Source organism: Meleagris gallopavo, chromosome 6 (assembly GCF_905368555.1).
Source record: "Meleagris gallopavo chromosome 6, MGAL_WU_HG_1.1, whole genome shotgun sequence".
In the NCBI taxonomy this organism is placed as follows: domain Eukaryota; kingdom Metazoa; phylum Chordata; class Aves; order Galliformes; family Phasianidae; genus Meleagris; species Meleagris gallopavo.
In genome coordinates this window covers 5600369-5615147 of record NC_139409.1, presented here as the reverse complement: position 1 = coordinate 5615147, position 14779 = coordinate 5600369, and the positions used below count along the sequence as shown (strand labels likewise).

At 40.3% G+C, this 14779-nt stretch overlaps 1 protein-coding gene across 4 annotated transcripts in view; it reads right to left on the bottom strand.

The window, feature by feature from the left end:
- The window catches only part of LOC100543777 (sodium channel protein type 5 subunit alpha-like), a 202847-nt gene that overhangs the window by 36623 nt on the left and 151445 nt on the right, over positions 1–14779 (bottom strand). For 2 of the 4 annotated variants that reach the window (XM_085226970.1, XM_085226973.1), the window contains 2 exons: positions 14279–14425; positions 8194–8314 (listed from right to left, as the gene is read on the bottom strand). In XM_085226970.1, coding sequence (XP_085083096.1) covers positions 8194–8314; positions 14279–14425 — 268 coding nt within the window. The remainder of the gene's footprint in view (positions 1–8193; positions 8315–14278; positions 14426–14779) is intronic. The other 2 variants (XM_085226971.1, XM_085226972.1) reach the window with 2 other exon arrangements.

Here is a 14779-nt window from a genome sequence, read left to right as displayed (position 1 = left end):
GTCCACAGCAAGTCCCCTACCAGCTCTCATAGCACTGTCTGACCTCACTGAGATGTTGCAGTAACAAATACGCTGTGATGGCTAAATGCCATGCTGGTAACGGGAACCACAGATGGATCTCTGATGGCAAAACTTTGGCCAATTTTAGTCACAGCATTACATTATTATAACAAAAGAATATTTTTGTTGGTAGTGGACAGATCCATCTTTCCCACTTAAAAAAGCACTATGTTCCTTGTCTTGTGTTGGGTAGGAACTTAAAACTATGATGAAAAGACATCTTGGTAGCTAGGACTTGCCCTTTTCCAAGCTGACCATTCATTCAGCCTTATGTCAGATAATTTGACTCATGTCCTTTGTGGAGGCAGGAGTTAGATGTGATGATCCTTATAGGTCCCTTCTAACTCAGGATATTATATGATTCTACGATTCTAAGTGTCACAATATTTGATGATGAGAACTACACCTGGAAACTAATTTATTTCAAAAGAAATCAAGCTTTACACCCTGCCTTTAATCTATGTGTTGCACAGAAAGAGACTTTGTTATGGATCTTTATAGTCCCACTAGGAGAAAATAAATCACAGGCTGACTGCTCCCCTAGCTGAAATGCAACCAAGGTCACTGACACGTCTCGAGGCATCCAACAACTGCTCAGAAGTGACAAGAGAGAACATCTCACTATGGTGATGTAACGCAATGTTATTGCAAGTAGAAATAATATTTAGGCAAGGAATGTGGGGAAGGAAAGAGGGCGAGTGCCGAGGATACACAGAAGGCAGATGCTGCTAATTCAAGGTGGCATAACTGAGGCACTTGAGCTGCTTGTGATTTGCAAGGAGATCAGATACAAGTCTTGGGATGCCGTGATTCCCATGCAGTTGGAAGTGGGGCTGTGCTGGCAGCGGGCTCTGCCAGCAGGAAGAAAGCTGCTAAGTCTGCTGTGCTCCTTCTGTAAGTTTATGTGAGCCAAGATCCTTGCTATGGGGCAGCAGACGTGTAGGATGTCACTATGATGTTTCACTCATGAACCGCTCTCAGAGTTCCCTTTTATCCCTCATCTCTGAGATGTCTGGTAGGTGTAGATTGTTGGCTGTATGAGGTTTTGGTATGGGAATAACAGCACAGGAAACCATTAATGCAAGGGTAATGTAACAGTGAGGCAAGTAACTACTTATCCTCTAAATAATTCCATCATACAGACCCATGCTATTTCTCAGTTTACCACTGTATGCTGGAATTCAGAGAAATTCTGGGCTCAGTTGAAATTACTTACTTAATGTAAGTATACAAATTATACATTAACATAATCAAATTGCTTGAGAAGAACATGCTAGAAATGAAAGTGTAAGGACTGTCTCTCTGTGTCTGTAGTCAGCCACCACTCTACCAAAGGAAAGTTTTATCCTTCACTTCAAACCTAATCTTCAGATAACTGTGGCAAGGGATAAGAAGGTATCACGTTAGTCAGCACTTTTTCCTAAAACCTGTACAGAGATACTAAATTGTGTGATTTGGGTACTTCTTAGGAATTAAGGACATGGAACAGACTACAGGTATGCATTACTATATGGTATCAGGAGTCCTAACATCCTCCTGTGGCAGCTCTGCTTGGAAATGGCCATACCTGTACATCATATGTCCATCAGCATGACATGACACGTGGGTTTATTAGCTGCATCTCTTAGCAAGAAAACTCGTACACTATTTCTCCTATTTCTTTTAGTCTCTTAGATGAAGGCCTCAGCTCAGTTAGCTAGCTGGGCTCAGGAGGCACCACTGGGAAGGGACAGGCTCCTCCATCCTAAGACATTGGATGAATCATTCCCTGGAGGCGTCTGCTCTGCACAAGGAGCCAACATGATTACCTGAGCCCAGGCACAGCTAAAATTAGGAATCGTCTTCCAAGTAAATACTAATGAGCAGGGCATCATAAGATCTGAAGTTATTTCAATTGTGATGGAAAATGGTTGTAAAATGGTAAAAACAGGCTATTTATGATTCAGTCAGCCTCCATCTGATCATCTACAGGTACGGAGAGGTATTTTTAAAGACAGAAAGGCAGCGAGGACCACTAATCTTTTTTATTATTATTATTTTTATGCTCTTTGATGGCTTTCATGCAATTCTGCTCTGAAAAAAAATCCTACTTACTGACAGTAATACCTTGAAAAATCCAAAATAGCCTCTCAGATGAGTCAGCCCAAAATCACAGCGCTATTAAATCCTATGCTTTTGATTGGGCCCAATTCAGAAATGTTTAGACCAGATTCTGATACAATTACTAATGTCAAGTAGCAATTCCGTGAATTATCATGCTGGTTGCAATTCGGATGAAATGCTATTTTTAACTCCTCATAAATCAAACCAAAAAAAGGAAGCTGAGAGGAAAAAAATAATAAATAGTAAGAAATAGACCACAAATCAGTCTTCTAATGAGCAAAGTTCTATTCCTATTATGGAATTTCTTATTTTCCTCAATGTCTGCTCTTTAATACCTGTTTGCTTTTCGGGACTCTCTAGCAATGCTGGCAGCCTACTGCTTGGTGACCTTGACCCAAGCTTAAATGCTGAACTACAAGCTTTACATAACCCAACAAAAAAGTATACCTGACATCAGCCAGCATTCCGAGAGTTGTTTTTTTCCTCCAGTTTCTGTGAAATCAAAATAACATAAACATCCCAGAATGTTCTAGGCACGATCTGGTGAGGATCTGAGCAATCCTAACTCCAACTGACTTTTACAGCAGGTAGCCCAGCTTCAGGTCTGGAAAGTTGTTTGCTTGATCCACATGAAGAAAACCACTCATTAACACCCTTTAACACAGCAAGTGTCATGAATAAACACTTTGGTGTTTCTTATAACAGCATTACTCATAGCATACTGCCTAGTCTAATAGATCTGTGCTATCCCCCCAATAAAAACCAATGCTGTTAGGGAATGGTTGCATGGAAGCTGAATGTCTTGTGATCTATTCAAGGACTTCCGTTTTACCACTCTAGTTCATACTGGGCTGTGTGCTTTTTGAGAGCAAACTGACTCATTTCCATCACAGCATTTTGGATAGTAGGCTACTGCTCAACAGCAACACAGAACAGCAGATGAAGTCCTGCACAAAAGGTCGAGATATTTGCTAGGAAATCAGTGAAGCTGCACTGAGCTGCACTAGTGGTCAACCTGCCCAAGAAGAACAATTATTTTCAATTCTTATTTCAACATTACAAACCATTTCTCACTGAACACAGGCACATTTATCAAGAAACCTTTCCAAGAAGCCTTTCCAAATGCATCGTTTGACTGTGATAATTTTTACTTCTTGTTTGTTTTTCTTAACAAGAAATTGTTCCCTTCAGTCATTGTGGAATCCTATAGCACAATCACAAACTGCAGATTAAAATGGGTCCCATTCTGAAGTTCCCACTGTAGGTGTGACAGAGAAAACTCTTACTTAAGCAGCTGCCACAACAATGACAAACTACAAACTATTAAAAAAAATAATTGAATTGAATTGAATTTACAGTTTACAATGCATCTTGTATAGCTGTTCATTTTCCCTTGGTTCTGCACTCACTAAGCTGTTGTGTTATAATCATGGAGCTGTTAGATTTGATTACTTTACCTTCTTGAATTAGGAGAAAAATCACCTTGTAAACGTAGGAGCTACAGTGCAAAAACTTCTCCATGTACAACAACTTCATGAAAGCTTTTACAAATCCACTGCTTGTTCACACCAACATTTACTTTCCGTTTTTGCATAAAAATGTTTAACACGTTTTGGCCAGATTGGGCTGCTGATTCTCCTCGGTAACCGTGGAAGACCAATTAATTTCTTTTATACTGTGGAGCAGTGTGACTGATACCTTTTGTACACAATAATTTTACAGCTACCTTTCCACAGAAGATCCCAATTGTTGGGACATTCATTTTTAGAACAAAACAATATTTTGCTTAGCTCTGAATGTTGGTTTCAACATTGCTTGGCTTGACACAGGGAAAATACGGCTTCCTTAGCATAAATTCAAGAAGGCAGGTATTCATAACTCCGTTTTAATGCATGTACCTGCCAACCTAGGTTTCTAATAACCAGTCTGGCTAGCTGTGCATGCCCAAGCAAAATAAAAGCATATCCTTCTTGGCTTAGAAGGAACGCAACTCTACAGACTCTCCTGTCTATCCCCTTTCTCATCCTCTGGTCCCACTAACTCACATGGCTAGGTTTTACATTCTGCTAGCACTAAAACAGAAGAGATTTGATATCACTGTCACCAGCTTTGGGTACTCAGATACAGATGGAGACTTCAGTTATTTCCTGTGTAATACAAAGTAGAGCTTCCAATAAAGCCAAAGTTTATTGAGTGTTTTCACTCTCTGAAGGGCTTTACAAGCATACATTGCTTGTTTACCCACCTCTACTCAACTCCAAACATATCCTTTTAAGAGGTCATTGCAACTGATAGTGTGATGTCTTGAAGTGAAGGCAGTGGGCATCCTGGTCCAGCACTGAAGTGAGCCCTACCCATACTCCTCAATCCAACTTACTGATTCTGCACAAGTGATGGGACTCTAGGTGTCTTCTGATGTCTGAGAACTGTAGACAGAAAAACAATAGCACATCCTTTCTGCTGAAAAATACACTGTATCTCAGGTATTAGGGCTAGAGAAAAGAGATATATTCAAACTTGTCTTTGACTTGTCTTTGTTCCATGATTTGTTCTCTAGGATGACACTTAGCATGTTTTGTCGAGCTTGGTTTAGTATTACTCAGCTTTCAAACCTCATCTGCAGGCAGAGCCTGTAGCTCAGCTGAGACGACTTGCTCAGTGTTGTGGTCCGTTGGAGCTTCCCTTCACATCTATATATCCTAGCAGCCACTGAGTGCCATTGGGGAGGATATGATGCCAATCCCACCATTAACAAGAATAACTTCACTATTAACCAGCATAACTTCACTTTAGTGTGTGACATTTTCCGACTGCGATAATCGGTCCTGCGCAGTCACATGAAAATCTGGTTGTGGGCACCCCGTGTGTCACGGGTTGCAATTGACCGCGTGTTGATCAAGGTACCTCATTCTCACACAACCATCTGATGATACGCCTTTGCCAGCGGGCCATGTCCGGGGAATTACGCTTGAGGACTCAGTGAAAACTTTCTCCTATTAGGGTCTGGGACAGAGGAGTGTGCTGGGGTCAGGGGCTCTGTTTGAACAACCTTCTTTGAGACACAGAAGATAACACCCAAACAGATAGCAATTTTTGATGCAGAGAATGCATACCAATGGAGGTAACAGCACAGGAGTGTTGCAAGGCATCTGGAGGGAAAAATACCCAAATAGCTGGCATTGCCTAGACGTTGCTTTCTCATCAACTGACAGCAAGAATGATCTCTCCATTTCTATCAGTTTTTTTCCCAGCAATACTTGCTGGCTGCCAGAGCTGTGACCCTACCTTGGCTTCACATTTCCTGACCCAAGAATATTCCTGGTTCACCCTAATCACAGCTATTTTGAGATGATAGCTAATTAACAAGTCTTCCCAAGAAGAAATGACCCATGGCTAATCTGGTTCACCTTACTCCGGGAAAACTCTGACCTCAGCAAACTTTCAGCAACTATTTCCAGTACATGTACTATCTTTATTGCCTTTGTTATCTGAAAAAGGGGGCTGAATTTGGAACATATTTGTTCAGGGCACAACCTGTGCTGAATGCATTTAGAAATGTCATAGTTTGCATTTAGACAGCCGATGAACTAACAAGGCAAGAAATTAAGTCTCCCTCTCAACCAGCTTCATCTCAACTTATCTTCAATCATAAATGGTAAGTGGTCATTCTCCCACATATACCAAATATTGCATGTCCTTATTAAACGACAGCAATGGCAACACTAGATAAAATAGCCTGGTGCTTGTTTTTCAATATGTCCATTTTAGTACTTAATAACTGCCATATATAATCCAGATAGACTGTTTTTGTATCACTGCATTTTATTTTAACTATACTGAAATGATAGCTGCGTGAGGCTTAATTGAAATGGTAACTTTGAGGAAAGATATTGGAAGGCATTTGAAAGAACAAGATTATGGGAAAATACTTTGATTCCTTTCATAAATACAAATTCTCATGTCATTGCAGCAAGAATCAGCTGGATATTCAGTTTATGACTCTGACTTGAAATTTGACAAAGGAACATTCATGTGCCAAATTCATGCATTTTTGTCAAATTCAAATCACATCTACTCTATGCAGTAGTCTCTGAAAAAAACCTGCATGGACTCGTGCTGCCTGGAAAACAGAGCAGATGTGTTGGGGACTATGTTGCCTGCAACTGCCTCCCCACTGCCCCCAGCCACCACACACATGATGAGGGGCTGGGAGTGGGTTCTACTTCAGTTCCCACTCGGTACTCAAGGCTCAGCTGGCCATAGCCTGGGAGAAGATGAGGACACCCTGACTTGAACAACAGCTGGTGAGGAATGAGGAGAATTGAGGAATAAAAGGATAAAGGAAGGAGCAGTGATGCTGTGCTCAGGGGGAAGGGAGAAGGAAACAAAAGAGTGGATGTCATAGAGTCAATAGAATATCCCAAGCTGGAAGGCAACCACAAGGATCATTGGTGCAACTCCTGGATTTGACCCACAGTAAGACTGGATTTTGGCTCATCTCTTGATTTTTGTATTTCTCTGTGGTCAGGATGACAGCTGGGATGCAAAACTATAACGTTTCCAGTGATCCATCCAGAAGTGACTGCTTGCCACTGCTACCCTGCATTCCACTGACATGACCTCCCAACAAACAGGTTGAGTACTGGCGTGAGTCTGCACGATGGAGATTCAAGCAGGCCTGGCCATTTTAATCAAGAGAAAATGACTGAGTGCAACTGCTCTGCAAATGAACCAAGGCTATGCACTGAATGAAGCTACGGGCTGTGTGATTCCCATCTTCTTTGTTTTAAAGACTGGAAATTGACCATGGCCAATCACAGTTTCAGCATTTATAAACTGTCTGGCATTTGACTAGCACCAGTCTTATAATAAAAGTTTGTTTGTGCAATTTAATACAATTTCTCATTTTGCAGTGCATAATATAGTTTGCTGCTCACTAGTGTCAGTAAGAAATACATAGTGAAAGAATGAAAACACCAGATCTAATTTTTAAATATTATTGTCTAGAACAGAACAGTTACAGCACAGTACCATGCTTTCTTCAGTCAACTGCATTAATTTCTGGCTACTGCTTTTAAGCAGAGCTGCCAAAAAAATGTTTAGATCCTAGGGACATTTGTAAGCCCTGCAGGGCTCCCTTACCTCATTCAATCATCTTTCTCACACATATAGAGATGCACATTTTTGCTGACTTCAGGGGCATTCATATACCCAATAAAACATATCTGTCTGATCCCATCTGAGCAGCTCTGTTTTTATTTATAATAACCCTTGAATTTTCAAGGAAATATTCAGCTAACCCTATTTTTCCTAACCCAGATTTAAAGGAACACAAGAAATTTTTCTGAGATAACATTTGGAATAGAACAGGCTTAATTAAAAATATAACTTTTCAAGCAGCAAGGTTTAAAATCTGTGTTTTGGTGTAGGATGGTGTTAAGAAATAATAAAATACTGGCTTATTAAGAGTAGTAATCTGAATGTGAATTGTTATCCAAGGTAATTAAGAAAAATACTCATAACACATCATATGTCAGATGGAAGTTATTGGATATGCTAATCTTTACAGCTTTTAAAATAAGTGGAAGAAAGTCCCTGGGATTCAAGATCTCTGCAGACAATTTCTATTAACTTTCCTGTACACATGTCAGTAATAGAAACATCCTAATCATGTTAGTTCTCTACTGAGCTGGATCATACACATATTTTGGAAGGCAAAGTTCTCATTGGCCAAGTTGGAAATATCAACCTTTTTTTTTTTTTTAAATAACTCTATAGTACAAAATACGATGAAAAAAGTGCCCAGCACGTTAGAAGCTACACAGGAACTTTGAGCTTGCTTGTGGCTTATCTCACTTTGGAAATCCAAAGTCTAATGTTAAAAAGTAAATTTGGAGCACAACAGTATCTAAGAAATGAAGTGCATCCAGTGAAATCCTATTGCAAGGTAACTTGGTGTGAACATGGAGACGTGTTTGATAAGAGGAGCGTTCTCGTCCCAGCATTGCAATGAAACACACAGGTCCTTACCTTCGGGGAAGCAATCTTCAGGCTCCATCAGCTCCTCAGCAAACTCAGGGATCTGCTCCAGCAGTTCTGCAGGATTTGTCAAATCCACTGTGCTGCCTTCAGAAAGACTGATTTCATCAAGCTTGTTGTCAACAAGAGCAAAGATGAGGAAAACAAATTGATCAATCGCCCCAAAGGAAGTAGCTGAGTTCTTATTTCACTAACCAATAGCCCAGCCAAAGCAGTCACGACAGTGAAATGGCCATGCTCATGTGACAGCTCTACCTACACTAACTGTGGTGAGCTAAAAGTGGACCCATCCTCAAGAACAGCAAAAAACTTAAACCACCATATTTACTTAAAAAAAAAAAAAAAAAAAAAAAAAAGGAATAACTCGAGAATGATTGTGAACAACTACTGAATACTAATGGTAGGTGGAAGTCTGGAATGACCAAATCATTCAACTATAAAGCTTTCACATTCTTCCCTCCTATCTGATGGATTCAAATGGGTGGAACCCAGCTGCTGAAAAGCTGGAGGAGGACTTGGAGGACTCATGCTGGGTTCCTGCCTGCCTCCTGGACATGAGGCTCAGCACCCACACCTGGTGGGTTCACATTGCATCTGGTCAGCCAGGACCACATCCTTTTCTCTTCTTCTGTGGCTTCTCCTACGGGATGAGCAGAAGTCCTTCTGTCATGTTCTGCTCACAGGATGACACACCAGGTACATGTGAGAAGGCTCTTTCACCTTCCTCATCCCACATCCCCACCCTGGGAGGGATCATTCATCTTTCAGCTGCACAGTTCTGCTCTCAAGATTTAGGAGGAGAGACACAAGGATTTGAAGGCTTTTCAGATTTCTCCTTTCAGAGAACCTATCATTTGCTCCAAATGTTTGATCCCCAGTCTAAGGTACATTGTTTAAAAACACCTCAAATCCTTTTCTGCAAAATGGGGACGAAAATATTCCCACCTCCTGAAGCATTGGTCATTTTATCTTCTTAGAGCAAGAAGTCTCAGGTAATCTGGGAAAAGAAGTCTGGAGAATGGATTCTTGAAGAAAAACTGGTTTTAAGGCTGTGTGGGAAATTGGGTTAAATAAAGCAATGGATTTTCATGAAAATTTGATGCCTAGTTTTGAATTTTGGCTGCTTTTGTTCCTAAAACAGCGATGCAAGATAACATAAACAATCCAAATAAGAAACAGAAATTTCATTTCAGATCAAAGCTTTCTTCTGACATTAAACATTTTTTTTTTAAGAAAACAACAGGTTTTTTTTTTTGTTGTTGTTGTTTTTTAAGTTCAGTGGTCAAAATAATTTTTTTATAGGTTTGTGTTAATCCAGAACTGTATTTTTCTTGATTACTCAGCTAGGCCATTATAATTCAAGGTCTATTATTTACTCAGCCCTGCTCAGTATTTGCTTTTGACTCTGCAAAAGAGATATCTGGCACAAGGTGGTTTATTTGCAAACTGTCTTGCTTTCTTCCCTGACCACCTACTGAAACATTGCCGTGCTTTATCTCATAATACTATTGCCTTCATTTTAAAAATGAGGAGAATACTACTTAACCCATCCTTCTAAACAGAGGATAGTTATGTGAGATAGTTATATGAAAGAACGTACACATAAATTATTATTTTCATAAAGATGACAGAGTTAGGGAATAGGTACAGCTCTGTGTATTTATTATTCATGTGAAAATGGGCCCTCTGTTTTCCAGTGTACAGAGGCAATGCAAAATTTATAGCTGAATTCAGAGAAATGCTGAACCTGGGGTAAAACGAGCAAGACTGAACATTCCAGCAATACTTGTAAGCAGGATGGAAGCTATGTGTTTGCAATTAGCTGCAGCATCCCAAAGGTCATAGTCTTGGCTAGGGCTTTTAATGCTCTGCTCAGAAGAGCAAACAATCAAGAAGAGATCATTTAAAAAGAGAGCCAGGCCAGAAAGCACAGGTCAAAGACATGGCTAAAGCTTCTAAAAAAATCCATATTCAGAATGTAGCTGTCGTACTGAGAATAGCCAGGCTACAAACAATACATGATGGTAGAAAAAATGTCAGGTTTTCACACAATCAGAATTTTCTGTTACTGTTCATTAGGGAATGCATTTAGTCATTATTTCTTCTGTTACAAAGTCGTTAACAGACAGAACACTGAAGTAGTCCTAAATCACACACAACTGCAGGATGTACAAAACAGGGGTCCCGATGAGAAAAGAAGCCTTGTTGGATACAATTCTAACCAACAGGGAGAAATCAAAGAACATTGTGAGAAAAATGTCAGCTCAATAGCATCATCATTGGGAGTGCTGTATTTAGCAGAGACAGGTTGGGAAATTCAGAGAACACAGTGCAATTATATTAGGACTACAAGGAAAACATCTTAAAGAATCAAGAATGCTCGAGAGTTATCTATGAGGAGGAGTTTTCAGAAATCATTAGAATCCATCAATGTCAAAAGGAAATGGGGAACATGCAAGACAACACAGACAGGATTTATTTTGAAAAGCCTTCAAGGAAGAAGAGGCAGTGAACGTGGATTCAGAAAACATGAAGCAAAGGTTCTGGGGTCTGAACAGGGACTAGAAAAAGAATTCATACATATGAGAGAGGAGGGAAAGGTTAGGAAAGCTTGTGGGAAAAGAAGCAGAAGTTACTCTTTGCCAGAGAGGTGAAAGGGATTAATGTTTTCATGAACACTGTGAGAAAAGAGACATAAAAGTAACTTATGAGGGAGATGGGACTAATGAAAATTCAGTTGCCTAAGAAAATAAAAGCTTTTTAAAGGACCAACAAAGCAATCAATAAAAAGGGAATGAGGGCTTGTTAGAATTAGCAGAAATGTAAGCAGGGAAATATCTAGAAAACCTAAAACAAATGTAGATCAGCAGATCCAGCAAATGCACATGGCAGAGCATGGGCATGCAGGGATCTGACACACTACGTTAACACACCATTAGCAATCAATAGTGAATGCTCATGGAAAGCTGGAAAGAGCCCAGGAGAGCAGCAGTAAGCAAATACAATACTGAGCTTAGAGAAGAGGAAGAGGGAATAATCATGGGAATCACACAGATCACAGAACTCTTGCTGCAGCTTGTAATTAAAGTGAATTAAATAAACTCAGTGGAGAAAAGTAGAGTGCTTTCTTGGAGGGCATCAAACAGACATGAAGACAGCGAGACAGCTCTCCTGTCTGCCACCAGTCTGTGCACAAGTGGGAACAAAGAAGCCAAAATAAGTCAAACGGGACAAAGAATGTCCCCTCTTTCTGTTGGAGAGGTGTACAAGGCAAAGGCAACATCAGAAACCTCTTTGGAAGATCTCCCACCTGAGCCGAGGCGGTTTTTAATGTGTTTCTGGGTGGTGTGGTTCTGTCTGGAATAGCTTCCTCACCCACTGCTTGGCTCTCCAGTAGTGGCAAACTGATCTGAATTTTTTTTTTTTTTCCCAGAAAGCTTGTAACAGTGAGAAGCTGCAATCTCACTGGAAGTTGGTGTTTGCTCAAGATTTAGCTCGCTTATCCGCCTTCTCCCTCTCTCCCTAACCTCTGAAGATTGCAGACTTAATCTATCAAACTGACAGATGATATATAAACTTGGATAAAATATCTGTGTTTCTATAATAAAAAAGCTGACTTTTGAAATAAAGGCACTGGCTTGGATTCCCCCATTGCTTCAAGGAGAAAACGCACGCTAACGACCCAAATGTAACAGAAACTTCACCTTCAGAGGAGGAGACTGGTAGGGATTAGAGTTGGCACCAAAGATACAGAAGAGAAACTGACCAATATAATTCTCACAGTGATGGATAATACTAAATTCGAGAGACTACTGAAACTGGGGAGAAAGAAAGTGAAAAGTGACACGTGGAAAGAATATAGCACAATGAGACTGGACTGAAAGCACTACAGATGAGTTCAGGGATAGAACATCAGTGGATATCCTGGAAAGCTGTAATCTCAAGTCACCTGGGGTAATATTAAGAAATCAGACATGATTTCATAGTGGGATATTGTGATGCAAATATCCTATTTGGAAACATCACGTCTAGGCAATGAGATACTACTTCTCCTCCTTATGGTTCTGTGGGAATTGTATTTGGAAACTGTTTAGTTCTTGGCACAACAATTCTAATTGAGAGAGTAAAAGAAAAAAGAGATAAATGAGTTAGATAAAGGGTGCAGAGATACTCACTGACAAGAAATAATGAAAGAACAAGGGCATGTGACGTTAGGGAGTAAACTAAATGCAGAAGGAAGCTAGTAATGCTCTATTAATTTATATTAATTCATCAAATGAAAATGACATAATAACTGGTAAAAGAAAGTAATGAAATAGCATTTTGAAAGGAAAAAAAAAGTCCGACTATTAAGGCATTACACCCAGCCCCATTTTTTTTCTAAATGAGTGAGCTATTCCCTTCGATAAATAAAGAAGTCGAAGTGGCCTGACACATTTAAAGGTAGATTCCAAACAGCCATACAAAATATTTTATGGGGCAGTGTTTTGGCAAAGAAATCAACTGGTACGTTCTCTGAGTTCTGTGCTACCAATGATTTTACTTCTGTGGTGCCTTACTGATGATTTGTATGGGATGAATTTTTAATCATATAATGTATCCTTTACTGACATGAACAGTGTTTTAGTCAGAACACATTCGATGCTTCCTGTTATTGACCGAACAACTCAGAGCCTCGTCTCTTGGGCGTATCAAATCCCTTAAGTTACTTCCTCACAGTTGTTGGCTTTATCTGGCTAGCCCCAAGTTCTTGGGACATTCATCAAAAAGATTAGCATGTCCTCGTGTGTCGGCACAAAGATTACTTCTGAACAGGAGGACTGTAAGGATGCAATGTCCACACAAGATTTAGCCTTCAAAAATAGCATCCTTTGGGCTTTGCTCTTTCATGTTGGTATTTGTAGCCTCATGTGAACTTCCGTTTGATTTCAAGTCATCCCTGGATTATTGCCATATTCCTCCACCTCTTTTTAAGCAGCCACAAATAGAATCAATTATACTCTACTATAGAAAGGTGACATTTGTGTTACAGGACCCTTTGAAAGTTGAGGGAGGAAATGGGGATTATTACTTTATCGCAGTGTTGCTGAATATATCAGAGCTAGAATGTTCCTGTCTTATGACATTTCATTGTAGCACTACAAAAGGATGTAGTTGTAGTTGTTGCTAATACATCAGGGTTTATGTATCTTAAAAATACAGTTAAACAGGAAGGATAGGAAATCCCTGTAAGAAAAAATCTGGAGATGGTCTTCTAATTGCTCCTAGTTACAATTCTTGTCTCATTAGTTTGAAATCTGGAGTTTCTCTTAAGTACATACAAATTCTTTTTATCCGAGATTATGACATGAAATGCTTGAGCTTCCTTCCTCTAAGGTCCAGGACCTTTTTTTGCTGAATACAAAATCCAATATGCCACTAAGTATTCTGGTGAGATTGCTCCTGAAAGAAACCCTTCATGGCCAGAGCATTTCCGGTGACTGGAAGTGGACTTCAGCTCACCTAAGTGTAATCTACGTGACACGGACATCCACAGCTCAGTTAGTTACTCTGGTCTCCCCTTACAGCCAAAAGAGAAAAACAGGTACTTATAAAATACGCTTCATCTGGTCTACTTTAAATGTTGATTTCAGCAGGATATGAGACACTTTCACCTAACTATATTGGCTCCAGATCCTCACGGACTATAAAAGGGTCTCATATGACAAATCTAGAAGCAGATGCCCACCCCACGTGACAATATGACTCAGCAGGCCGCAGAAGATGAGCTGCTCTGTGGCAGCCCTGTTTCCATTGCCCTGACAGGATTTCCACATGGGATTTCTCCTGGTAGGCATGGGCTCACCAACACAATGAGAAGCAAACGTGATCTACACTTTGCCCGATACGAACTGAATGACACCAAAGCTTTCATGTCAGGTACATAAATTCTTGCATTTCTCACGGGCCTACACTTTTCACATGAGAAAAACAACAGTTAATACGCCCCAGACCCCCACACAAATCGGTGGCATGCACTATGGAGCTGGCGTGACGAACGGCATGCAGCATCAAACAGGAAAGTGGTTTCTGTTACCTCTTTTTGCCCTACTGGAGGTGGTGGCTCAGCCTTCAACTGCTTATCCACGTGCAACTCACTTAACTCTTCACAAATCTCAGAGTTCTGACTCCGGGCGCCTGGGCTTTGGCATCGCTGCCCCCTCAGCTGCAGCTGCTTTTCCTGCTGGAAATAATCCTAGATGGGTTTACTTTCCTTTTCTTTGATAGCATGCTTAGTTCTTAAGGAGATCTCCCCAGTTGGAAGAGAAAATAGCCTGAACTACACTTATCAGAGGATGACATCTTAAGGAAAAATGGCAAGCAACAAGATTACACAAGCTTATACTGTAACTTTTCAGGTTTAACAACTGGATATGTCAAGATAACTGGCTGTAAAAAAGGAAATTACAGATAGGGCGGCTTATTGTTTTTGAACTGTTGCTGGGGGGCAGGAGGAAATTTCCTTGCCTTCTCCATTTTCAACCCAGTTTGGAGACACAGGTTTTTGCAGAGACCCAGGGCACAGAAAAGGGCTCGC